At 37.7% G+C, this 26412-nt stretch overlaps 1 protein-coding gene across 2 annotated transcripts; it reads left to right on the forward strand.

The window, feature by feature from the left end:
- On the forward strand, positions 1-25034 carry ELOVL7 (ELOVL fatty acid elongase 7). 2 transcript variants are annotated; one of them, XM_068990710.1, is made up of 7 exons: positions 1-64; positions 9466-9656; positions 13191-13271; positions 14362-14418; positions 17085-17190; positions 22486-22622; positions 24825-25034. In XM_068990710.1, exons 1-7 carry the CDS (start codon positions 1-3, stop codon positions 25032-25034), a joined length of 846 nt encoding a protein of 281 aa, XP_068846811.1. The 2 variants fall into 2 exon arrangements, with proteins under 2 accessions (XP_068846811.1, XP_068846812.1); XM_068990711.1 differs by lacking the exon at positions 1-64 and adding an exon at positions 4205-4229.
- The last annotated feature ends 1378 nt before the right edge of the window (positions 25035-26412 follow it).

Below are 26412 nucleotides of genomic sequence, written 5' to 3' on the forward strand. Positions count from 1 at the left end.
ATGGCCTTCAGTGATCTTACATCGAGGACTGTGCGTCTTTATGATAATTGGATCAAAGATGCTGGTAAGTAACCAGATTTCCTAACTGTTGGTCGGATTCTCGTACTTAATAGGATTTCATTGAAACAGAATGAGAGACTTTGCAACTTAACACTCCATTACAGACACCCCATATATTGATTTTTTTCAAATTTTTATTTATTTGGCCACACCAGGTCTTAGTTGTAGCGTGTGAGATCTAGATCCCTGACCAGGAATCGAACCCAGGCACCCACATTGGGAATGAGGAGTCTTAGCCACTGGACCACCAGGGAAATCCCCTTGATTTTTATTTTAATTAGTGAAGAAGTATCAAAAATTTCATTGAAGATATGCATACAGATAGAGGTATTAATGCATAGGTGATGTTCAATATGATGTTTATAATTGTGAAAATAGCTTTATATCCAGGGAAAGGAATTGGTCAATATATGGTGGTACATCATTCCAACTCAGAAGCCATTAGAAGTGATTTTGGAGGCACTGTGCTCTTAGGCTTGATTCTGCCCTAATGCTCTTAAGGGAAATAACAATTATCACCTACAGTGACTCTGTCCAGTAACTCTTGAGTGGGAAGGGCCACAGCCCCCAGGGGCATATCAGAAAGGGGGGCGTTTGCTAGGGTAACCCCTGAGTAATTCTGAAATGCCCATCTTCTCCCATTGCCCATTAAAAAAAAATCAACATTGTTGAAAGGCATTTAATGCCACAGTGAGTGGCTTAAAATCATTAAATGCAAGCAGGTTATAAAAGACCACCTGTATTTCATGCATGGAAACTCATTGGCTCAGTCGTGTCCAGCTCTTTTGCAACCCCATGGACTGCAGCCTGCCAGGTTCCTCTCTGTCCATGAACTTTCCCAGGCAAGCATACTAGAATGGATTGCCACTTCCTATTCCATTTGTGTGGTAGGGTTATGGTAATTTCCGTTTACTTTTCTATGTCTGTCTACTAGATGTTTGGGGGTTTCTTGTTTCGTCTTTTATTTGTTTGTTTGGCCACAGTATGTGGTGTGAGGGATCTTAGTTCTCAGACCAGGAATTGAACCCTCACCTCCTGCAGTGCAAGTGTGAAGTCTTAACCACTAGGCTGCAAGGGAAGTCCCTGTCTAGATGTTTTTAAACCACATCAATATGTGTTGCTTTTATAACTGTTACAAAATGTTTTAAACAAGCATTTTATAACAAATGTTTTATAACATTTAAAATAAATGTTTTATAACAAAGGTAGCATTTTTAAAAGAATAGACAAGGAATCAGAACATTTCAGAGCTGAGATGGATTTAGATATCATCAAAGCTACCTTCTCGTGTTGTTGTTCAGTAGGGTCTGACACTTTGTGACCCCATAAACTGCAGCAAGCCAGGCTTCCCTGTCCTTCTCTAACTCTCAGAGTTTGCACAAACTCATGTCCATTGAATTGGTGATGCCATCCAACCATCTCATCCTTTGTTGCCTCTTCTCCTCCTGCCTTCAATCTTTCCCCGCATCGGGGTCTTTTCCAGTAAGTGGGCTCTTCGCATCAGATGTTCAAAGTATTGGAGCTTCAGCTTCAGCATCAGTCCTGTCAATGAATATTCAGGGTTGATTTCCTTTAGGATTGACTGGTTTGATCTCATTGCTGTCCAAGGGACTCACAAGAGTCTTCTCAAACACCACAGTTAGAAATTACCAGTTCTCTGGCACTCAGCCTTTGTGGTCCAACTCTCGTATCTGCACATGACTACTTGAAAAACCGTAGCTTTGACTGTGTGGACCTTCCCAACATCATGGTCATTTGTCAGCAGAAAGATCAGAACATACATTTTCTGGTTATGATTAGTACTCTGGTATTTCACATTTGAATTCCTTTCCACATATTCACTACCATCACCACTTTAAATTAGTTTGTTACCTATCAGTTAGAATCACATATTCACCAAATTCAGGAGGAAAAAGTATCACTTCTTGCTACCTAGCACAGTTGAAATTATATTTCTGTTTACACTGATTTCAGCAAAGATACACTGTTTCATGGTTGCTATCTTTCTCAGTGGACTTCCTGGATGATTCAGTGGTGAAGAACCCACCTGTAATGCCGGAGACCCAAGTTTGATCCCTGGGTCGGGAAGGTCCCCTGGAGAAGGAAGTGGCAACCTACTCCAGTATTCTTGCCTGGGAAATCCCACTGAAAGAGGAGACAGGCAGGCTACAGTCCTTGGGATCTCAAGAGTCAGACACAACTTAGCAATTCAAAAACAACAAATCTTTCTCAGTAGATTAAAAACCAATCTCATTTCACTGAAAAAGATGCTATAGTTTTGCCCCTGAAGAATGCAAAGGATTTTAAAAGGATCCTAAAAAGGATCCCATAAATAGAAAAGTTTCACTCTGTTGAATGGAAAATGAAGGAAATTTTTATATATATATTCAATTTTTTCTTATTTTTCAACTTAATGATACAGAGAATGTATAGATTTCTTTAAAGATTATCTTTCTCTGAAGATTTACAGTAGTTCTCATAAATTCAGTATTTAATTTAAATACTATTTTTTGTCTCTAGTAATGGGTTTATTTACTTATTTAAAAATATGAATATTTCTATTTCCTTTCAAGGTAGAGGTGTAACTTGCTACCTGAACTCTCATGATTTAACCTTGGGAACCAAGTAGATTTGGGTAATTTTTTGAAATAAACATGTTTGGAAGAACAGATCACTTGCTATCCAACTCTTGCTACTCATTATCCCCATTTTAAGAACCCAAGACATTCAATTAATCAATATCTTAATTCAAGAGCCAAATAGATTTAGGTGATGATGAATATCTATATAGTGCTCTAAGTATAAAATGTTTTAAGATGAACTACTTCTGAATTCCACTTCCAATTTTATTCATGGGTCGACTCTTTGTTTTTATTATGGATACTTACATTGAAAAGATGAGTAGTATTAGGTCAGAAAAGGGAATGACAAAGGTAAGAAGTGGTTCAGGATAGACAAGGAAAGTCCTGGAAGCAGTGTTGCAGTGCAGGAAGGATGAGAGGAAGAGGCAGGTGATGCTACTGATCTGAAGCTATGCTAATTTAAAGTCTTCAGAGAGGAGGGAAGGTATGGAGATGTGTGGTGAAAAGCCCTTGGTTTAAGTTCTGCCACTATTGTGAACCAGCTCGGTGATCTTGCACAAATTATTTATTGTCTGTGAGCCTCAGTTTCCTTGTTAGCAAAGGAGAGTTGAGACTGGTATCCGCCGGCTACCAGATAATACACATGAAAGTGTTAGTCACTCAGTTGTGTCTGACTCTTTGTGACCCCATGGACTGTGTAGCCCACCAGGTTCCTCTGTCCATGGAATTGTCTAGGCAAGAATGCTGGGGTGGATTGCCATTCCCTAATATGCATGAAAGTGCTATGTTATTTAGGAAGTAGCCCAACAGAAACAGTGGTGGTGGTTGATGACTTATAGTGCATTTCCATGTTCAAATACTTTTAATATAGCATATCTTTTTTTAAAAGTTTCTTCATTCTTTTTCCTGTTGAAATCTAGAAGGGTTAAAATGCTTTGTGTTGAGATGTATACCTTTAGGAGAACACTATTGGGTATAACAAGAGGGTTTTTTTTTTTTTTTGCTCTGTGTAGTGTGATATTGATCTCTGAGAACCATTAGGAATCATTTTTGGCCATCTAAGTTCTGTTTTACTTTGCCTATATTTCAAAGGCCTAAGGCCATGATCAAGTGCCAAGAATTTCAAGTGTATTCTTGGCTTTGGCCCTAATTCTGAATAGACTTTGGGAGACTTACTGATACTCATTGGCTTTCTGATTGTTAGAGAAGTAGGAGGCAGGCATAGTTATTTCATGTGGAAAATTCCACAGCTACAGAACTTTAAAATGGTTTAATTAATACTTAAGCTATAAGAGGATTTATAGTGTTTTGATGTTTAAAAAGCAACTTTCCTTGTATTTGAATAGTAATGGTGATGACCTTTCAGAATCAGAGTGATCTTTTTGCAAGAAGACAGAAAATCTGCTGCCACTCTGAACCTCTAGTACTTCACAAAGTACCAGAGGTTCATGTTTGTTTCTCCTGCCAGCTTCTTCATCTTATTGCCACTTAGAATTTTAAAGGGTGTACCCTTTGAGCTAGTACTGCTACTTAAGAAGAGAACACACTGTTAAAAGTGGTTGATGGAAAAGCTCATTAATATTCTATGTATGTGACCCTTGTACTCCGCTGTACTCACTCTCCAGAATGCTCTTAGAAAAGCATTATGGGGCTAGTAATAAGTTACAACTTCAGAACTGAGGTATGGACTCTCAGACAGCCTGCCTCTCCATCCTCTGCCTTTATCTGTTGGTAGTACTTAAACCCAACTCTGATGCTTAATAGAAGGTACATGAAACTCTCCCTCCCTTATCAGCCTTTTGTCTCTGAAGAAAACAGAGCACACTTCACCCCAGAACCTTTCGCAATTTGTGAGATCATAGACTGAGGCAGAATTACCTTTAAATATTGTTTAGCAGCTCTCTCTACACCCCTTTATCGAGCCACCAGCTCCATCTGACTTGTAGATGTCTCATCAGCGGGAGCCCCCTGCCTCACATGAAAGTGGGCTCCCTATTTGGAAAGGTCTCTGCCAACAGAGAAGGTAAGGAAAAATGAACAGTCACCAGAGACATGGACATATTAAATACTTTATTTGCTCAGTAGAGAGAGCTAATTTAAGCAAAGGAATAATCTGAGCAAAGCTTTACTTCTAGAAGGTAAATTTGGTAGTTATATAAAAGATAAGATGGTGGCAGATTGGATCAGGAGACAGAGAAGCCACATAAAGTCGCCGCAGAGCACCTAGCAGTGGGGTACTGAGGGCCTCAGTGCTGTTGAAGGAAGCACCAAACTCTGGATTTATAACATTGATGGAACGTTCATCATGGTCATCGCAGCAGCTTATTTCAAAATATAAATGCCTGGGGAATTCCTTGGAGGGCCAGTGGTTAGGACTCTGCTGCCACTGCAGGGGTACAAAACCGAAATCTGCTGAAATAATAGAAGCAATGCTTACTGAGCACTTAAGCTCTCCCAGGCTCCTTACTTGTAATAACTCACTGAATCCTCCTTGAGATACATGTTGTTTTGCACCCAGTTCACAGATGAGAAAACTAACCACAGAGAAGTCAAGTCAGTGACCCCAGGTCACATAAGGAGTCCATTGAAGGGCCAGGATCAGTGGAGGCAGAGAAAGAATTAAAAAGCTTGGTGGTTTGTTCTGTTATTTGCTTTGAAAATAGTATGAAATTAAATGAACTAGCTTTTCCTCAAAGATAAGATTTTTTAAAAAATCTGTAGAACTTGAAAGGCACACTCAGGATTTTTTAAAAAAAGCATGTGCTTATAATGTTAAATTGCAGGAAACATGATTTATTTAAATATTATTTTCTTCTGCTTCCTGAGCCAGCCCAGCATGCTTTTCCTGGCTTTTAGTTTTTCCTACTGCTTCCAGCAGAACAACAGAAATATGGTATCATTTGATACCCCATCTCACTACCCTCACCATCACACTACTGTCACTGAATTAATAAAAGAATGAAATAAGATATCTCTAATTCAGAAATTCCTTTACTGACAAAAACAAAAATCAAAAACTAGTTTTCAGCCATGCATCTGATAGCCATTCATAACAGAAACATTTAAAATTTCTTAAAAAGAAAAATAAAAGTCACCCATGTTGTCACCATCCAAAGGTAATAATGTTAACATTCTTCTAGAAGCCTTCTTTTAATACTGGTTTTATGTGTTTATTTCATTGGAGATAAAAGCTAGAAATATTAATATGGTTTATATTCATATATTTAAGGTTTGGATTACTCACTAATGGAAAAAAAATCCGTCAAAGTTTTTATCATTTCTGAAACCACAATGAGATATCACCTCACACTTGTCAGAATGGTACTCATCAAAAAGAACAAAAGCAACAAATGTTGGAGAGAATGTGGAAAAAAGGGAACCCTCATGCACACTTGGTAGGAATGTAAATTGGTGCAGCCACTACGGAAAACAGTACGGAGGTTTCTCAAAACCTAAAAATAGAATTACTATATGACCCAGCAATTCTACTCCTGGGTATATATCTGAAACAACAACACCACTAATTCAAAATGTACATGTTCACAGCAGGATTATTTATAATTGCCAAGTTATGGAAGTATAGGTGCTCATCAACAGATGAATGGATAAAGATGTGGTATGTACACATATGTGCATACACACACACACCCACACACACACACCCACACTGGAATACTACTCAGCTGTAAAAAAGAACACGCTTTTGCCATTTGCAGTAACATGGGGGAACTTTGAAGGCATTATGATAAGTGAAATGTCAGAGAAAGACAAATACTGTAGGATATAACATATGTGGAATCTAAAAAATACAACAGGCTAGTGAGTATAACAAAAAAGAACCAGATTCACAGATACAGAGAACAAACTGGTGGTTACCAGTGAAGAGGAAGGAGGGAGAGGGGGAGCATGGGGTGGGAGAGTCAGAGGTACAAATTCCTCGGTGTAAGATCAACTACAAAGATGTTTGCACAGCATAGAGAGTGTGGCCAGTATTTTGTAGTAATTGTAGATGGAGCTTAACCTTTAAAAATTGTGTTTTTAAAAAAGTGTGATCTGTTCCAGTTCTGTCTTTTGGTCCCCAGTTCTGTGACAATTTTCTTTACTGAAACTTTCCTGGTGAGTTACTAGACTGTGGCTGGGGTTCCTCAGGGCCTTTCTAATTGCATATAGCACCCAGATATCCTGGGAAAGGCAAGGAATAAATTGAAGTACACAGTGATGTGTGCTACCTGCATAGCTGATTTCACAGCTTTTCCTGATTTAAAACGGTGACGTCTTACTATGAAAAAATTTTTTTGAGAACTTTATGTTCTTTGTGTTCTTATGAATGTCTTTGAGCAACGTTTGTTGAACATTTGTTTTGCACATGATACTTTACTGAAATCTTTCCTGCTAAGAGCATCAATGCAGGGGTACTTTTCAGCCCACATTTTACTTTCCCTGTCTGCCATGTTTGTTACCTTGATTCCTTCCAGAAGTTCGCTCTTCCTCTGGCTTCAGGATATCACACTCTTGTGGTTTTCCTTCTCCCTTTTTGCTGCTCTTTCTCAGTCCTCTCTCCTCCTTTGAAGGTTAAGTCCTCCAGAGTTTGACTTTGGCCACTTGCTCTACTTCCCCTACTCACTTTTCCTAAGACAGTATCTGAACAACAGCAACAAAAAACTCAAGTGTTTCTCTTAACTGCCACCTCTCATTCCCCATGATTAAATGATTTATGAAATTTTATGTTTTCTACCTCCTTACTAGATGTCAAAATGATTGATCCGATTGATTTTCTCCTATCACTACCTAATTTTTAGTAGTTTCACTTATGAATTCATTTTTGCAAAGGGCTATATCTTTCCTAAAGATAGGAGCACTCTGTGTTCCAGAGTGTTGTGGTGTTCCACAAGATGTTAAATAGTATTCTGTTGATGCAAAGAATCAGGGCTCTATGGCCAGGTAAGTTTGAGGAATGCTGCATACCACCATTCTCATCTTGGCAATTCAAAACAAACATGAAACACTAAGAAATTCTGCTGAAAAGTACTTTGTTTGCTTAACTTAGCATTTCTAGTAGACTTTTCCTACTTTTTGGGGTGGTAGTTTAGTCGCTAAGTCTTGTTGCAACCCCATGGACTGTAGCCTGCCAGGCTTTACTGTCTATGGGATTTCTCAGGCAAGAGTACTAGAGTGGTTTGACAATTCCTGCTCCAGGGAATCTTCCTGACTCAGGAATCAAACCCAAATGTCTGCATTGCGGCAAATTCTTGACCACTGAATTTAAAGAATTCTTTAATATCTTCCTTGTATCGCTTAGTTTGCGACATGCTTCAGTAGGATTCAAGGTAAGGCACAAGCTCATTTTTCTCCCAAGTAGTCAGTTTTCCTTTTCAATGAATTATCTCTCCCTTTCTTCTTGTTTATATGGCTTTCTTTATCATATATTAAATTCCTAAATATCTGAGGTCCATCTTAGAGCTGACTTTTAGCTTATTATTTTGAGATGTAGAATAAATCATCTTTAATCACTACAGACATGCCCCAGTATATCTGAGTATCAAATGTGAGCTTTCCAGCAATAAAACTGAGGCCAAGTGAGTCATCAATCATGGAGTCTATTAAAGAAATTTTTGCCTTGGATAAGAAGTCAGACTTGATGGGATATTTAGCTTTTTTTGGTAATTAGCTACATCATCAGCAGTTTCAATGGGCAAGGGCTGTATTGCCCCCACCCTTCTTTCCAGTTAACAAAAGTGGTATTTAGCAACCTAGGGCTAAAGACTCAATTTTGAATCAGACACACTTGGAAATTTGTCCACACATATTTTCTTTTATGATATTCTGGCTTCGTGAAACAATTTTGTAAAATTACACCCAAACTACTTAAGATTATGGAATTAATCACATTTCACCTTGAGTTGCAGTTTTTTAATTAATCTAATTCTCATAGCCTGGAACTAGCAGTAATCATGTGAATTTCTTCTTTACATGATTGTGAGGCTAATACTTTTCTGTTTTTCTGTTTAAGATATCAGATGGATTAGCCCACATTCTGGACACCTAGAACCCACAGTTCAGATACTTAAATGATGCTAAAGTCCCTTTCAATTGAATAATACAGTACACAGAAGACGTTTCCCATTTTCTTGGGGAATGAAGAAAGTTAACAAACAGCAAACCGAAACATATTTATATACATGAAAGAATGTCTGCGTGGAGAAACTCTACTGTGTTGCTAGTGGTTATAGATGGATGATACGACTGTTCCATGGACTTGCTCCCCTGCGATGTGGTTTCTGGTTCAGTAAAGCGTCTGCCTGCAATGCAGGAGACCCGGGTTCGATCCCTGGGTCAGGAAGATCCCCTGGAGAAGGAAATGGCAACCTACTCCAGTATTCTTGCCTGGAAAATCCCATGGATGGAGCCTGGTAGGCTACAGTCCATGGGGTCGCAAAGAGTCGGACACGACTGAGCGACTTCACTTCACTTCAATAGAGAGATAGGGAGGAAGGTGAGGCTAGGGTTTTGATTTCCCTGGCCTCTTGTTTGCAGGACTGCTGAATCCCTCCAATGAAGGACATGGCTCCTCACCAGAAGGGCTTCTCCATGTGACTATCTCCTGAGCTCTGGTGACCACTACCTCCCTTTGCCCTTGAGCCTCACTGTTTCTAGCTCCGTCCCAATCCCTCGTGATTTCCCTTGACACGCCCTGAAGATCGGGTCATCACTGACTAAACAGTTCACTGACAGTATTAGGATCTAGGTGCTCAGTTAGATGCTGGTTACTGTCAGTCACCGCGGAGCTAAATGGCTGTGCACTTACATCTTGTTTTTCTCTTAGATCCTAGAGTTGAAGACTGGCTCCTCATGTCCTCACCTCTGCCACAAGCCATCATCCTAGGATTCTATGTCTATTTTGTCACGTTCCTGGGACCAAAGCTCATGGAGAATCGAAAGCCTTTTGAACTCAAGAAAGCTATGATAACGTACAATTTTTCCATAGTACTCTTTTCTGTGTATATGTGTTATGAGGCAAGTATCTTCCGTATTCCTAATGGGAGAATTTTACCTGAGTCTTTATGCTCGTCTGTCATGATGTTTCTTGATATGACTTTAAGGGTAACTCTCCAAGATTTAAGAAATTTCAGAAACTTAGCTCGCTAGAGCAGATATTTGCACCCCTCCCCAAAAATATTGTTTTCTATAGACCAGATATTGAACTCCTTAAAGGATCTCGGTATAGTCTACCTCGCAGATAGTGAGAATTACATTAATTCCAGGGACTCACACACAGTTAGCCATAAAAGATGATTGAATCCATAAATATTCAACTTTAAGGAAACTCATAGTTGGAGAAATTAGATACACACAAGACAGTGTATTGCCTGGAAAACTCCATGGAAAGAGGAGCCTGGCAGGCTACAGTCCATGGGGTCACAAAACAAGTTGGACACAACTTAGTGACTAAACAACAACAACAAAGATAGTGTGGCTGCCAAGTGGAGGACTGATATTTGAGTGCAGGTCTGTCTGACATCAGAGCTCATTCTGACTCTAATGAGTTGTCATCATCATGGTAGGGATTTGGGGTTCAGAATGTATACACATGATGACCTGTTAGGCAGTAGACTGTTTTGGTTTAGCTGGGTTTTGTGGGGAACAGAGAACTCAGACTTGTACAAGGCAGTAGGTGAGGGAAGCTGTCCCTTAACTGTCAATAAGAGAGGTGGAGAATTTCCAGGACCAAAAACAGACTCCTTAACTGTCAATAAGAGGTGGAGAATTTCCAGGACCACAAACAGACTCATGAATTCTCTCTGTCTCCCTTCTGCTGATTATAGATCTCAGCCACGCTCCCTTCTCTGCTTTTCTGGGATTCCTTGCTTCTCTTTCAATGCTGGCTGGCTTCCTCATCTTCTGCTCCTTATCCACTTCCTTGCAGCACAGCCCGTGCTTCCGCATTACCAGGACCCGGGAGGACCTAGCATGGCCTCTCCAGCCTCTCCAGACATCATGGCCTCTGCACACACATCTCTCCAGCCTGATTCTTGCTGTGGATTCACCTGACTAGCTCACCTTAAATCTGCTCTGGCATCATTTCTCACAGGCCTTCCTGAAATCCAAACTTACTTTGCTGCCTTCTACTTTATTTCCAGAATTAACTCGCAGGTCACCTTACTGTCCTTTCTAGAGCATAAGCAACTGAAAGGGAGGGAGTAATGGAATAGAGCTGGGGGCTGGGGGGCCAGAAAAATACATGCTTTTGGCGAGTTATCAGAGATAGAATATAACCTACTATAGGACAGACCCAGAAGTACCAAGGACAGACTTGGAAGCCAGGAGACCAGGGACTAGTTAGTCCCAGTTACACTACTAACCAGCTACCTGATTTTGAACTAATCATTCAACTTCTGTGGGCCTCAGTTCTTTCATTATATAGAGTCAGGATTGACCTTGTCTCTCAGATCCCTTTATACCCTGGTATCTAATTGTGTCATTGAATGTGGTGTCTCCAAATATATCTCTCTGGAAGGAATCCAATTATTACCAGTAAGTTTTGGTTTCAGCTTTAGAAATTATAACATAAAAGGTCTGAGAATGTCTGAATCTGAGAGTTTCTATCCCCTGTTAACCAGTAATACCTGAGTAACTTATATGCCAGTTTGGAGATTTATTATCTACCAAATAGAAATGGTTACTCTTCCTTTGTGAAAGCCTAAAATATAGCTATATATGTCAAAAGCTCTGCAGACTTTTGGAATGTTCTTAAACTTAATATCAGGAAAGCGTTGAGTTCTGCTTTCTGTTTAATCGAAGGCTTCTGACAGCTGAGCAGTGTGTCCGTTCCAGGTCACATGCACACACGTGGTTTACTGGGTGGAGCACAGTTGCTTTTGGTCTACATCCTCCACTAAGGATGTTAGGGCAAACATGGACAAGGTGAAAGGAGGTACATCAGACTAAAGGAACCCACAGGCCTCATTTTATAGTGATGGCTTGAATGTGCTGGTTACTTGGCAAAAGTCGAGTAATAAAGAGAGACCAGCAACGGCCCCACTGATGGTCACATCACAGAGCTTCTCCTATTCATCGCAGTGCTTGTTTGGAGTAGCGAATCAGTCAACCTCATCTAAATGGAGTTAGCATGTTACCTCAATCAGTCAGAAGTGAGTCTGAGTATGAGAGTATGAAGACCCTCACTGACAGATCAGGACTTTGTAAAACAGATTTAACTATTTCTGTACTTCATTCCTTTGTTCCTTCCTTTGAGAAAATTTATTGACTTGCCTTTGTAAGATATTTTTCTCATCCATGAAATATGTCTTTATGCTTTTCTGAATCTTAATTTTTAAGATTTCATAATTTACCAAGTTGATGGTGTTGATATTACAAGTCAAGCTAGGAACTAGTTATCAAAAAAAGGATGGTGTTTTTAAATACTATGATCTAAGTGGTTTTTCTTTCTCCTTCATTTCTTTTCACCATTAAAATGTCATTCTGATTATGCCTCCTAAACTTTTGCCTATAGAAGTTAACTTACTGTAAAGTTGTCATTTTAGCTTTAATAGTAATTAAAAGTATAGACTTGAAATGTAATGGAATAGAAAATGGTATAATCCTTATGCTGGGAAGGAAGACATTTTTCTTAGGGAAGATGCTGGCTTTTGTGAGAACAGGATGCCAGAGAAGAAACTGGTCATATTATCAGAGCCCTAACTTAAGCCAACCATTTAATATAGATATTAATTTAAAATTAGAGCCCTTAGCTTTTCATTTTCAGATACTGTTTTAAAAGGAGATCTTCCTACCACTAGATGGAAAGAATATCAATGTAATCTTTGAATTATGGTCCAGACTTAACAATAGGCCCTTTCTTCTCACCCCTGGCCTAAAGTCACTTCGTGGGTGTGTTGGAATTAAGCCTTGCCAGACTGTATTCTCTTGTTAATATTTTTGTCTCTTACTTATTATGTGAATTCAAAGCAAAACTAATATGTGAGTCTTGTGTTTGGTCTATCTTGATTTAAAAGCCGTGGACTATCACTTCCTATTACACCCACTAACAGACAAGAAAAATCTAGTTGTTGTAGACATTGGATGAGTACATTGAGAAGGTTTGTTTGTTCATTTATTTGTTGACCAATTGCAAAGATTTGAAATGATCAGAAAAGGCTGATTTCAGACTCAGTCACCCCTTTGAGAACACACAAACACATGCACAGGCATTTAGAGATGTACATAAATAAAGTCAGATACTTACCAATATTTACTGTTTAAACAAAACATTCCTGGTATTTTGTTCTCCAGTTTATTAGAATAATCATTCCAAGAAATACCGTTTTAATTAGCACACAGTTGATATGAATGTGACTCTACAACCTTTAAAATGCTTGATGCTTTGATATGAAGTGAGTTCCTGGTTTGTAATTGATCTAGTCCACCTTTCCCTCCGCACTGACTGCTGAATTAGCTGAAAATGTAATGAAGAGACACGGTCGAAACTACCTTTGTTGTAGTTGTTGAGCAAGTACTTTTCTTCTATAATATGCATGTGCTCTCTTACAGTTTATAATGTCTGGCTGGGGTACAGGCTATTCGTTTCGATGTGATATTGTTGACTATTCACAGTCACCTACAGCACTGAGAGTAAGTTTCTTTTCAGAAAAAAACTTGTAACTCTAAATTAGTGTTAAAACTTTGTGGACTCTATTTTTAAATACTGAATGTGAAATCAGAAGGAGTAAATGACTCAATTATCACATATGTGTTGCGTGTAAAAAGCTAAAAATTACAAGAAAAAAATCAAATTCAGGTGTGGGGTTTTCTGTAAAATGCAAATTGGTGCTTTTCTTTTTGAATTTCTTGGATTCAAAAGTAAATGTGTACCCAGTTCCTCAAAAATGGAATTACCATATGATTCAACAATTATACTTCTGGGTGTATACCTAGAAGAATTGAAAGCGAGGATTCAAATGACACATATACGTGTGTGAAATAGGTAACTAGTGGGAAGTTGTTGTATAGCGCAGGGAGCTCAGCTAGGTACTCTGTGAAGCCCCAGATGGCTGGGATGAGGGTGTGGTGAGAGGGAGGTCCAAGAGAGAAAAGATACACATTTACACATATAGCTGACCTATTTTATTGTACAGCAGAAACTAACACAACATTGTGAAGCAATTATACTCCAATTAAAAAAAAAGATATTTGTACACCAGCGTTCACAGCATTCTTCACATTAGCTAAAAGACAGAAGTCAGCACACATGTCCATCAACAGATGAATGGATAAACAGTGGTATATACATACAATGAAATATTTTTCAGCCTTAGCAGGAAGGAAATTCTGACACCTGATACAATGTGATTGAGCCTTGAGGACATTATGCTAAGTGAAAAAATCTAGGCACAAAGGGACAAAGAAATACTGTATGATTCTGTTTTATGAGGTATACAGAGTAGTCAAATTCAGAAACAGGAAGTAAAATGGTAGTTGTCGGTGGCTGGATTCCCAGGTGGGGACTTATTGTTTAATGGGTACAGAGTCAGTCCTGTAAGAGGAAGAGCTTTATGGATAGTTGTACAAGAATGTGAAGGTACTTAATGCCACCAAACTATACACTTTAAAATGGTTAAGATGGTAAATTTTATATAATGTAAATTTTGCCAAAATTAGAAAATATAAAGTTCTTTCCCATGTTAAAAAAATAATAAATTCCTTTCTATGTGTATTTCTCCAGATGGTACGCACCTGCTGGCTTTATTACTTCTCCAAATTTATTGAGCTATTAGATACTGTAAGTATATTGTCACCACATTTGGTAAATGTTTGATGTTTCAATGAAAGTGATAAACTGTGAGCATTCAGTTGTCTGATAACTTTGGTTATCTCTCTTCCTCAGGCAGACTCCTATTATCTATTATTTTTTATTATCATTTTAGAGAATAGATAGTATAAACTTATTTTTCAGTCTTTTGCAAATGCCAAAAGATTTTTTTGTGTATCTACCATCTGGTTAAGATAAAAATGTAACTGTCACATATACTATAAAACTGAGCATCTTTATCTAGATGGATGATGGTTTTTCTGTGAAGTGAGTTCAGGAAACAAAGAACAGAGAATATGTTACTTCTGATTCTTTATATCAAAGCAGTGTGTCATCCATACTCCTTTAAGAGGACAAATTCATAAAGTCACACTAGAATGTTGTTATCTCTGGGATATCAGTAATTTTGGTAATATCAAAACTATTTCCAGCTGCCTTTCTGAAGTCTGTCTTATTGGGTCTTCTCCCTTCCTGAGGATCAACTCTGAGTGGCTCCTGCAGAAAGCAAGTGCCATGGATTAGGATCCATGATGAGAGGAGAAAACCTTGTACCTTTGTTTCCAGAAACAACAGAAGGCTGGCTATTATTGTATGTTTGTGGCATGTGGACCTTATTTATCTGGAATCCATTCTGGCCTAAGACTGCCAAGTGTGTTTTCTTCAGAATATATTCTGCTACATTTCTAGTAGCAAATCTAAACATGCTTTACCTTCTCAGCTGGCTACACATAATGTTAGAATTAATGATGTGTGTGTTAGTCGCTCAGTTGTGTCCAGCTCTTTGCGACCTCATGGACTGTAGTTCAGCAGGCTCCTCTGTTCATGGAATTCTCCAGGCAGGAATACTGGAGTGGGTTACCAGGGGATCTTCCCCACCCAGGAATCAAACCCTGTTTCCCCCATTGCAGGCAGATTCTTTACTGTTTGAGCCACCAGGGAAGCTCTGAATTATTGATAGAAAGGAGAACTTAGTAAGCATAGAATCCAGGGGTTCTCAAATTTTAGCATGCATTAGAATCACCTAGCTGGGCTTCACAGGTAGTCCTAGTAGTAAAGAATCCACCTGCCAATGCAGGAGATCAGAGATGTGGGTTTTGATCCCTGGGTGGAGAGGATCCTCTGGAGGAGGGAATGGCAACCCACTTCAGTATTCTTGCCTGGTAAATTCCATAGACGGAGAAGCCCGGTGGGCTACAATCCGTGGGATTGCAAAGAGTCAGACACGACTGCGCGTGTATTCACGCATGGAATCACCTGGAGAACTCATTAAAAACACAAATGCTTCAACCCCACCCTCAGAATTTCTGATTCAGTGGGTCTTAGATGGAGCTTAAGAGTTTGCATTTCTATCAAGTTCTCAAGTGAAGTTATTGCTGTTGGTCCAGGGTCCACAATTTAAGAACCCCCGCCGTAGTCCACTGGTTCTCAACCCTATGGCACTATAGAGCTAATTGCCTTAGAAAACAAAGAGCTGGGCCCCACCCCTAGAGATTTGGTGTCAGGATGGTCTGGAGTTAGAGACCAGGCATGGTTATTTAAAAACAAAAGACAAACCTTCTTGGACATTGTAATATGCAGACAGGGTTGAGAACCATTGATCTGGCCCAGAGCACTCCAGAAAGTTAAAGGGCTTACCCAGAGAAATGCCACTACTGACGGGGACTAGGACCCCAGATCTGTTGCACTGTGTTGCCTTCCTCCCTGTGCATAAGCAAATGAGTTTTGACCTCATTGTTCCTGCTTTGCATGTTCTCAGTTTCAGCTTCCATAGGAAACTGTTGCTTCTCTGTGTCCTTCCCTGAACCACATTTCTCAAATACTCTTAGGGATGCTTTTGTTTCTGCCAGTCTGTTTAGTCCTGTACTTAGCTCTGGTTTTGAATATTTTTGAACATTAAATTCTGCTTTTGAATATTTTTTTTTTTAGAAAAAAACTCCCGTCCCCTTGCCCCCAGCTTTCTTAGTCTACCTCTTTGTTTATTATAGAAATTATAGAGTTTCTGACTAGATACGTTCAATCTGGATGAGGGCTTTGACACCCTTCTCACTTTTCCTAAGCTGCTTTGCTTTCGTTTGTTTCCACCTTACTTCCCTAGTTAATTCTTCAAGTATTTCCCTCTTCATCTTTCTTTAATAGTAATTTGCTAACTTCTGATTTGCTGCAAGTCTTCTTTCAATTTGCTTGACCCTTTATCTAAATTGGTAGAATATGTCAGGGAGCAGTGTAGAATTTCAGTCCTAAGACTTCAAAGTCTGTTTGTCCATATATTTCAAAGTCTGCATGGGTGGTTTTTTGTTTTTTGTTTTTTTTTTAATTTGAACCAGTAACATTTTTTCAATAATTTTTGGTCATATCCTTCACTTTATATCTTTGATTTTTAAACATGGCATTCAGTATCTTTTCACCTTTTTATTGATTCTTCCGTGACTAGGCATCACACTTAAGTTCCCTCATACTAATTATCTTTTGAGCTGCCTCTTAGAGAATCAGCTCCTTCTATAGATTCTATAAAGCAACTCTTTCAAAGCACATTACAATATGGAATAGTAATAGTTTGCACTTGGCCGATATTTTTGTAACATTAGAAAATTATTGCATGATTTTATATGAACTTGATTTTCTTTAAACTATTTCAGATCTTTTTTATTCTGCGTAAGAAAAATAGTCAAGTGACTTTCCTGCATGTCTTCCATCATACCATCATGCCATGGACCTGGTGGTTTGGAGTCAAATTTGCTGCAGGTAGCCAAGGGAGAGTTGGGATTATGTGCTATAATTGGTTACATTTCTGTATGCTCTAAGCATAAATTCTATCTTTAAGTGTGATGTAAAAGAATCCTAAAACATCAAAGAATCACTTTGATCAGCCTTCTGACTTTCATTAATTACCTGAAACATAAACACAGGACTCCTAACTAGATCTTCCGCCACTCCTCACTACTCTTTAATATGAATGACCTTTGGGTATAGTCTTCTCTTCATCCTTTAGTTGTTTTGCTTGGATTTTATTCTTTTCTGATATAATTCTATAAATATTTTAAAATAAGGAATAAATGATAAAATGGTAAAATCCTTGATTTTCTAGAAATATAGTTAGATAACTGTTGCTTATATGTTTCCAGGAAGTTTGAATGCTTATCTCAAGTTCCATGTCTTCTTTGCTTTCAAATTTCCAAAAGCTGATACACCAACTCTTTAAAGATGTGTCAGACTACAACTGTCCCGCCTCCCCAAACATCCTACCGTATTAAAGGATGCTTGGATTGTTTTTTAAGGTCACAAATAGTTTAACTCAAAAGCTTGGCAAACAGATTCTTTAGTTGGTTTTGATTTTAGGCTTCTGAACATCTTGCATATGAGAGAACAGGAAGGTAAGTAATTTTACCTAATTTATCATAAAGTTTTAAAGAAGTGATATCCTCAAGGTTATAGTCTTATTAGCAAAAGTTGTCTGGGCGGGGGTGGGGGGGGTGGGGGGGGATTTATTTGTTCTACTTTCTTCAATTTAAGAAGTCTTCCTGTAGGCTTGCAGCCCATTCCAGGCAAAGCTTTAACATTTCTATGGACAGCTCACCTCTATTGGGCATTCTGACTTTGTAAGACTAAAGGAAAGAAAAACTACAATTGAGGAACTCTTGTTTGAGTTTTAGACTCTCTAGACATGGGGAGGGGATGGGGGTGGAAATCTGCATGTCTCAGAGCATGAAGGGACATAGATAAGCGAGTGGCTAGAATAATAGGGGAGCTGGAAGGGCTGGCCCTACTTTGGCCCAAGGGCATCAGATTTTCCAGTATGTAAAGTAGCTCTTTGCCAAAAATTGGCATTTATCTGTTGAAGATTTTTTTGAAAGGAAATACAGTTGTTATAATGTATATATGTGAATTTAAAAATTTAACTCACATTATAACAAGATGGTCTCATCTGTGTCCATTTCACAAATCGAAGACAGTTATTTTATTTAATCTCCATTATTTTACTTTGCTTTCCATGGTTTTATTTTCTCTTGCACCTATATTGCACCTCTCAGTTCTTTTTACAGTGATATTTCTCAACACTATTTCTTTTGGTGGAAATTAGAAAATACCTAAACATCCAGTAATCGAATGGTTGTGATGTCTTGTGTTGATAATTGTGAAATGCAAATGATTTTGAGAGACATATAGCTCCAACTCCTGTTAAGCAGCTTGGCTCCTAAATTTATCAGAAATAGATGACTATTCTTACTATTCTATTTTTAAAGTATGCTAGACAAGGTGTTTTCACACTCTTCAGTTCAGTTCAGTTCAGTCGCTCAGTCGTGTCCGACTCTTTGTGACCCCATGAATTGCAGCACGCCAGGCCTCCTTGTCCATCACCAACTCCTGGAGTTTACCCAAACTCATGTGCATCGAGTTGGTGATGCCATCCAGCCATCTCATCCTCTATCGTCCCCTTCTCCTCCTGCCCTCAATCCCTCCCAGCATCAGAGTCTTTTGCAATGAGTCAACTCTTTGCATGAGGTGGCCAAAGTATTGGAGTTTCAGCCTCAGCATCAGTCCTTCCAATGAACACCCAGGACTGGTCTCCTTTAAGATGGACTGGTTGGATCTCCTTGCAGTCCAAGGGACTCTCAAGAGTCTTCTCCAACACCACAGTTCAAAAGCATCAATTCTTCAGCGCTCAGCTTTCTTCACAGTCCAACTCTCACATCCGTACATGACCACTGGAAAAACCATAGCCTTGACTAGATGGACCTTTGTTGGCAAAGTAATGTCTCTGCTTTTTAATATGCTACCTAGGTTGGTCATAACTTTTCTTCCAAGGAGTAAGCATCTTTTAATTTCATGGCTGCAATCACAGAACTTATTTATTCAAATATCTTTCAAAAGACCAGATTATTCTATTCCAACACTGAAGAATAAATATAAATTAAAAATAAATAGGAAGACAGTACCCCCAAGTACAGTGATTAAGAGATATTGACACAAGGGATCTCCCTTTCCTTCTTTATCCCTCTCTGCATTTTCTAAATTTTCTTGTTTGAATATCTGTTGATTCTGTTGTGGACTAGCAAACACTTGAACAGCATACCTGACATCTGTTCTGTGACAAATACAGCAACAAGAGCAAGGGTGTTTCCAGAAATGTGGTGTGGTGTTGGCTTTCATTCCTAGAATAAAACTGTCCAGCTTTATCTGTCCTTTCAAAAACCAGAGCACAGCTGATCTCTATCTAGTATTTAATTTCCTGTTTGCCTATTGTACTCCTCCCTGGGATAATAGCAATCCAGCTTTTCTTTTGAACGTGATGAAAATATTTCTGTGGCAGGTTTTTATATTAATTATGTATATACTCCCTTTCAGAGATATGGAGAATTGTGATAATTACCCAGGGGGTTTCTTTATATTTTTTCCAAACCAAAGAAGTAAAATGTGATGGTACTAATTATAATTCATTCTTTGCAGAACTATTGTAAGGAAGAAAGCAAGCTTACAAAGTACTTTATAAGAAAAGTCTTCCAAAGGAGATATGAAAAGTATTACTAATTAAAATGTGATTGTCCTGTGAACAAACATTAAAGTAACTCATTAGAAAACAATCACTACTAGAGAAAATAAGCAAGCTAATGTGATTTGATAGCTTATTTTAATCGGTAACCCTAACTGTAAACTCTCTCAGCTACACTACTGCCGTGTTAAATTCCTGTATTCCATAGGAGCCTCATTTTAGGACATTCAAATGGTGAAAGTTTCTGAATGGAAAATAGAATTCTTCTACCAAAAAATGGAAGAGGTGTCTTAGTGAAAAAGGCTCGGTCTGATTCATTATCAAGCATGAAATAGATTTCCTGTGTATCTGTAATTGTAAGACAATGGATTTGAGAGGTAGCTGGCTTGTCCCCATTTAAGTAGCTTAACTCATAAACTATTCTATTTTTAAATTACCCTAGAAAAGGTGTTTTTACACCACACTAATTTATTTATTTATGTTTCTTTTGGGAGAAAGACTAATCTAAATGTAAATAATAGAAGCTGGGAGTTTGTTAATAAGTTTCATTAGTTCAGTTTCTTCTTACTTGAAATTTGTGCTAATGAAAGGATTAGCTGAAATTTGATTTATTCTATTCAGGAGAGAAAAGTTTATGAAATATAGTATAGCATGAAAAAGACTTTTTTCATATTTAAATATGAAATTTTTTAATATTTATTTTAAAACTACTTAATTACTTTTAAGAGTTTTATTTATATTTAAAACAGGTTATTTTAAGGAGTACTTTGGCAATGGTAACATTTAGAAGTATCTAGCATTGTTGCTATTACGGATGATTTGTTTTAAAGTAATTATTTCTGCTGTGAAGCAGTTTTTATGACATTTGTCCTTAGAAGATTGTAGTCAAAGTAATAAATTTCAGTTTTGCTTTAAACTTTCTATAAATCACAGTGTTCATGAATTCAGTCCTTTGTCTAATGTAATTAGGCAAATTTGTGAGATTTTGTTTTATTTCTGAAATCAAAGAATATGAGAGTAAATAAAATAGAATGTCAACATTACTAAGCTGAATCAGGCTCTATGTAAAGAGTGAAGGTTCTTCTAACTTGTTCATCTTAGGAAAGAAACCCTGGGGAAGAGTTTTGTTTTTTTTTCCCCACCACCTACTAATCACTTCGTTTTCCCTTTCCACTGTACTACTGATTCAGTTAGGGCTTCCCTGCTGGCTCAGCTGGTAGAGAATCTGCCTGCAGTGTGAGAGACCTGGGTTTGATCCCTGGATTGGGAAGATGCCCTAGAGAAGGGAAAGGCTACCCACTCTAGTATTCTGGGCTAGAGAATTCCATGGACTGTATAGTCCATGGAGTCGCGAAGAGTCAGACATGACTGAGTGACTTTCACTTCATTTCACTGATTCAGTTAAAGACAATTCAAAGAATCTTGGCTTATATTTACTCCAGGGTCTTCTATCCTAAATCGAAGGTGATCAGTGGGAGATGTGGTAGGATTAGAAGAGGAAACCAAGATAGGAAGTCACAATTAATAATAGTCAAATGAAAACAGCATCAGATGGTTTAACAATTAATAAACATTTATTTTGGAAAAACAATGATTGATTAAAACAAACTTAACATAGCTTACTTATGAAAGCCAGTGGTTCTACTGCCAAAATTTTGTGGCACTAAAAGTATTGAAAACTATTAAGAGTGAAAAAAAGTTAATTTGATTTTACACAATAATATGTAAGAAATGTATATATAGATTCTTAGTGGCTTAATTTGTAATAACTCAAATTGGAAACAACTCAAACATCTTTTGATTGGAGGGTGGATAAATGCATTGTGATGAATTCGTATCAGGTAATACTATACAGCAATAAAAAGACAATCTATGTGGATGCATCTTAAAAACAGTATGTTGATTAAAAGAAGATAGCCACAAAGAATACATCCTGTATGAATTCTAAATTAATTAACTAAATTAATTCTAAATTAATTAACAATTAATGCTATTTATATGAAGTTTGTAATAGGCAAAACTAACAGTTGATGATGGAAGTCAGAATAAAAGTTACATTGGAAGGAGTATATTCATTAGAAGGGGCACATGGGGACTTTATGTGGCATTGGAAATGTCTTAAATCTTGAATTTGGTGGTGGTAACATGTTTAAAAAATCATCAAGTTGTACACTTAAGATTAGTGTACTTTGTGGCTTTATATGTGTTAATTCTTACTAAAAATGAATTTGATTACTATTATTTAGCAATATATTATATTTAAAAGGTAATTCCACTTAATTTGTTAAGGTAAGTCCAAATCACAGGAAAATCTTAATGTTAAGATAGAATAAATGAAGACATGCTAATTTATTTTCCAAGATTTTATTTTATATTTTACAAAATGGATATAGTATCCAGCTTCCTCTAATTTTATAGATGTTTAATAATAATGATATTTCATGTTTATTTTTCTTCCCACTAAAATTAAAGAAATATACTAAAAGTTCAGACCAAAATATATCTCATCTTAAGGAACAGTACCCCTATTTTATGGTTTTTTTTTCCAGGTGGTTTGGGAACATTCCACGCCTTTTTAAACACAGCTGTACATGTAGTCATGTATTCCTACTATGGACTGTGTGCACTGGGACCAGGCTACCAGAAGTATTTGTGGTGGAAAAAATATTTGACATCATTACAACTTGTGAGTAGTTAATTTTCTTTAAAAGCAGATATGAAACTAAACTGGGAGTCACTTGACTTCATTATGAATGAGGATATTAACGAAAGAGCAAAATTTATAAAACATAGGAATATAAATTGTCTGGCCTCTAAGGCATCCCAGGGGCACAGTGGTAAGGAGTCCACCTGCCAGTGCAGAAGATTCAAGAGACCTGGGTTCCGTCCCTGAGCAGGGAAGATCCCCTGGAGTAGGAAATGGCAACCCACTCCAGTATTCTTGCCTGGAAAATCCCATGGACAGAGGAGCCCGGCAGGCTACAGTCCATGGGGTCGCGGAGTCAGACATGACTGAGCACACACACATGCGTGGCATACCATCATTCTTTATATCTTCTGTGAACTTTTGTCCGGAACTTTATTGAAAACAAAGTATATTTGGTAGCCAAGAGGCTCAGACAATTAAACTAGCATGTATATCTTTATACCATCTTTATAGTATTTTATGCGTTTATATGAGAAGGAAATGGTAACCCACTGCAATATTCTTGCCTGGAGAATTCCATGGACAGAGGATCCTGGCAGATTACAGTTCGCAGGGTTGCAAAGAGTTGGACACAACTGAGCAACTAACACATACACAACATGCATTTATATAAAATAAATATATTTATGATCAAAATAATCTCAAAATTATGTGAACCTCATTAGATGTAATATTAAATTAAAAGTTAGAAATTCCATATGCTAGATCTAAATGACCTTGAGGGAATGTAGCTTTCAGAGAATTATGAGCCTTCCTGTGTGCCTGCCTGCCTAGTCCTAACATTTATAAGTTTATCTTTCCTCCAGTTAGTAAAAGCACTGTGGGGAATTAAAGCTGTAGAGTGGTGCTGTAAAATACATATTGACAAAAGTGACAGCACCCTAAACAACCAAATGTAAGGAACTTATTTTAATTCCTGCTTGGAAATATTACAAAGTTCTGAAAATTATTCACAAGTCCTTTCTTTTTAAGCATTTTATATACATGGAAAGTAACATATGTTTATTGTAGAGAAATTAGAACGTCTATACTGCATATAGAATTTGTCTTAGGCTTTTTTTTTTTTCACTTAACATACTCTTAAGTGTTGTAAAAACTTTTGAATAATATGGAAAAAATACTTATATAGGAAAAATACATGCTGTTCATTATTTTTTCAAATGTGTTGACAATATTTACACAAACACACCTGCATAGAATGCTGAGAATGCTGCTTTGACTTTCATTTTCTCATCTGCAAAATGAGAGGAATAATTGTGGATACCACACAGAAATGTCTTAAAAGTTCCTTGAGATAATGCAAGGAAAGTTGATGATGATAATAATAAGAATGATGTAAAAATCTTAACTATGGTTAGAATAGATTGTGGGTAATCATTATTTATTTTTATGTGTAGATTTTTACTTTTCCAAAATTTCCACAGAACACGTGTTACCTTTTTAGTCATTAGAAAAAAGATATCCAAAAAATCTGGACATTAGCCCAGAACATGTAATATGTTCTTTTAAGACTGTGCAGAACGTTTTGGAACACAGAGCCCTTGGGCATGTAAGGGGGGTCACCAATGCTCTCTTACTGCTTGAAAATTCTCTGCTGTAGTTGGCAGATAGGATATATTTTTGCCTATGACAGTGGAGGATTGCTGGCATAATTAGAATGTTTTTATTCCCCTCCCTACCCCATCCTCAACTGAAATGTCCAGGTTAACAGCAGGACGGAATATTTGAAATGAAGCCGTCATAGAAAAGTTAGGCCATAAGGTAGTGGTCCTGAGTGTATTTCTTCAGACAAGACCTCAAGTTGAGACTGATGGTTCTCTGAGATTAAGCGCTGCTGCACCGTGCTGCATGTGTGCGTGCTCACTTGCTCGGTTGTGTCGGACCCTTTACGACCCCATGGACTGCAGCTGTACAGCTCCAGGGAATTTTCATAGCACTCCCTGGAGTTGTGTGCTTTGGCACCACTGAACAATGGTTCCAAATTCCCATCTGCATTTTGACATTGTTCCACCTATTCTCACTCCCATGGAGGCTAGATTGAAAGATAAAATTCCCTGTTCAACAGTAGCCTAGATGCAGTTGGAGAGTGTTTAAATATAAGCAGACAAAGAATGCGTTAAATAATTGCTCCATTGTGACTCTTGGTGGCTTAACAGTACTTTTCATTCTTCCATCTGTTAGATCCAGTTTGTTCTTACCACCATCCACATCGGCCAGTTCTTTTTCATGGAAGATTGCAAGTACCAGTTTCCAATCTTTGTGTACATCATTATGAGTTACGGCTGCATCTTCCTGGTGCTCTTTCTCCATTTTTGGTACCGTGCTTACACCCAAGGTCAGAGGCTACCCAAAACTGTGAAACATGGAATCTGCAAAAACAAAGATCACTAAAGTTCAAGTACAACATGTCTATGAAAAAGATTGATATCTTGTCTTCCTTGACAATCAAGAGATATTTCCATGTGCAGTGCATTTTGTATATTTTTCAAAACCAAGAGCTTGTATTTTTATGATAAGTTATTGGGGTTGCTGGTATTTGAGAGCCCAAAGCTCCCAGAGAACAGTCTTCTGATAATTAGAGCCTAAAGCAGCCAGTTTTTCAGCTGCTTTTAAACCTAAAGATCTTATTTAACACATTTTTTAGATTGAAAGAAGGATGTGAAACAGTACAGTAGTCTTCAAAGAAACCCAGTATACATGAAAAATATCATTTGATATTTTGAGCATGGGCAGAGATCCATGCAGTACAGAAGATTCCTTCTGCAGGGTCTGAAAACCTTTAACTATGGGGCTTTGGCTTTGTTGCTTGTTGACTATATTCAGAAGACACTGTGTTTACTCTAAACTTAAATTCCCATTCTAAAGAGCTAACGTGGTTTTTGATAAGTTATCATTTAAAATCACTAAGTCATTTTTAATGAATCTCTTAAATAGCCGGCACCGGTTTTGCTTGTAGACTTCCTCCCAACAATTTTGCTTGGTAAACTGTTTAAAGGTAACAATCTTTTAGGTTAGCACATTGATGCACTTGAAACTAAGGTGGAGTTAATATTTTGAAAATAAGGTGATTTGTTCTGATGGCTTAATGAACACTTTACTGTTACTCTTTTGCACTGAACTTTGCATATTTCTGGGAAGAGGTGAATTTGTCTAAGGAAAAAGTAAATAGTTGTCTGTAGTATTGATGTAATGTCACTTTCTCATATGATCATGGTTTAAAGGATTATCTTGGTTAAATATATATTGGTTAGATGTGTAAATGCTCATATCATTAGCACACATTAAATGATTTTATACATAGTTTTCCAGGGGTGGGTGAAGAGTGGCTTGTGAAGCAACTGGTGGCACAGAGACTCTCCAGGGAAGACTTGGTGATGGGGTCTCTCATAAAGAGAGCGAGGGAGAGAGACTGTGTAACAGTTATTGTTATAGATTCACTGAATAGAAAAATATTTTCCAGAACTATGAATTAATTAACAGCCTAGAATTCTTTTTTTTCATATTTATGAACTATATAATGAAGGACTGCAATGCATTTTGCATAGCTTTCATTTCTTTAAAATTGCTGCTTTCTAAAATTCTCTTGTTTTCACATTTTGTTGGGGAACCCAACTACTGATCAGTAGAGTTTCACCCAAGAAATAGCAATAGTTGGACATTTCTGAATTTTTCCATATTGCTTTTTTACTTGTTATACTTGATCTTGAAGGGTTGCTTATGCTTGTGTCACTGCAAGCAATCGGTACCCAGTCATTGTGTAACACATAAT

This window comes from Capricornis sumatraensis, chromosome 18 (assembly GCF_032405125.1).
Source record: "Capricornis sumatraensis isolate serow.1 chromosome 18, serow.2, whole genome shotgun sequence".
Taxonomy (NCBI): domain Eukaryota; kingdom Metazoa; phylum Chordata; class Mammalia; order Artiodactyla; family Bovidae; genus Capricornis; species Capricornis sumatraensis.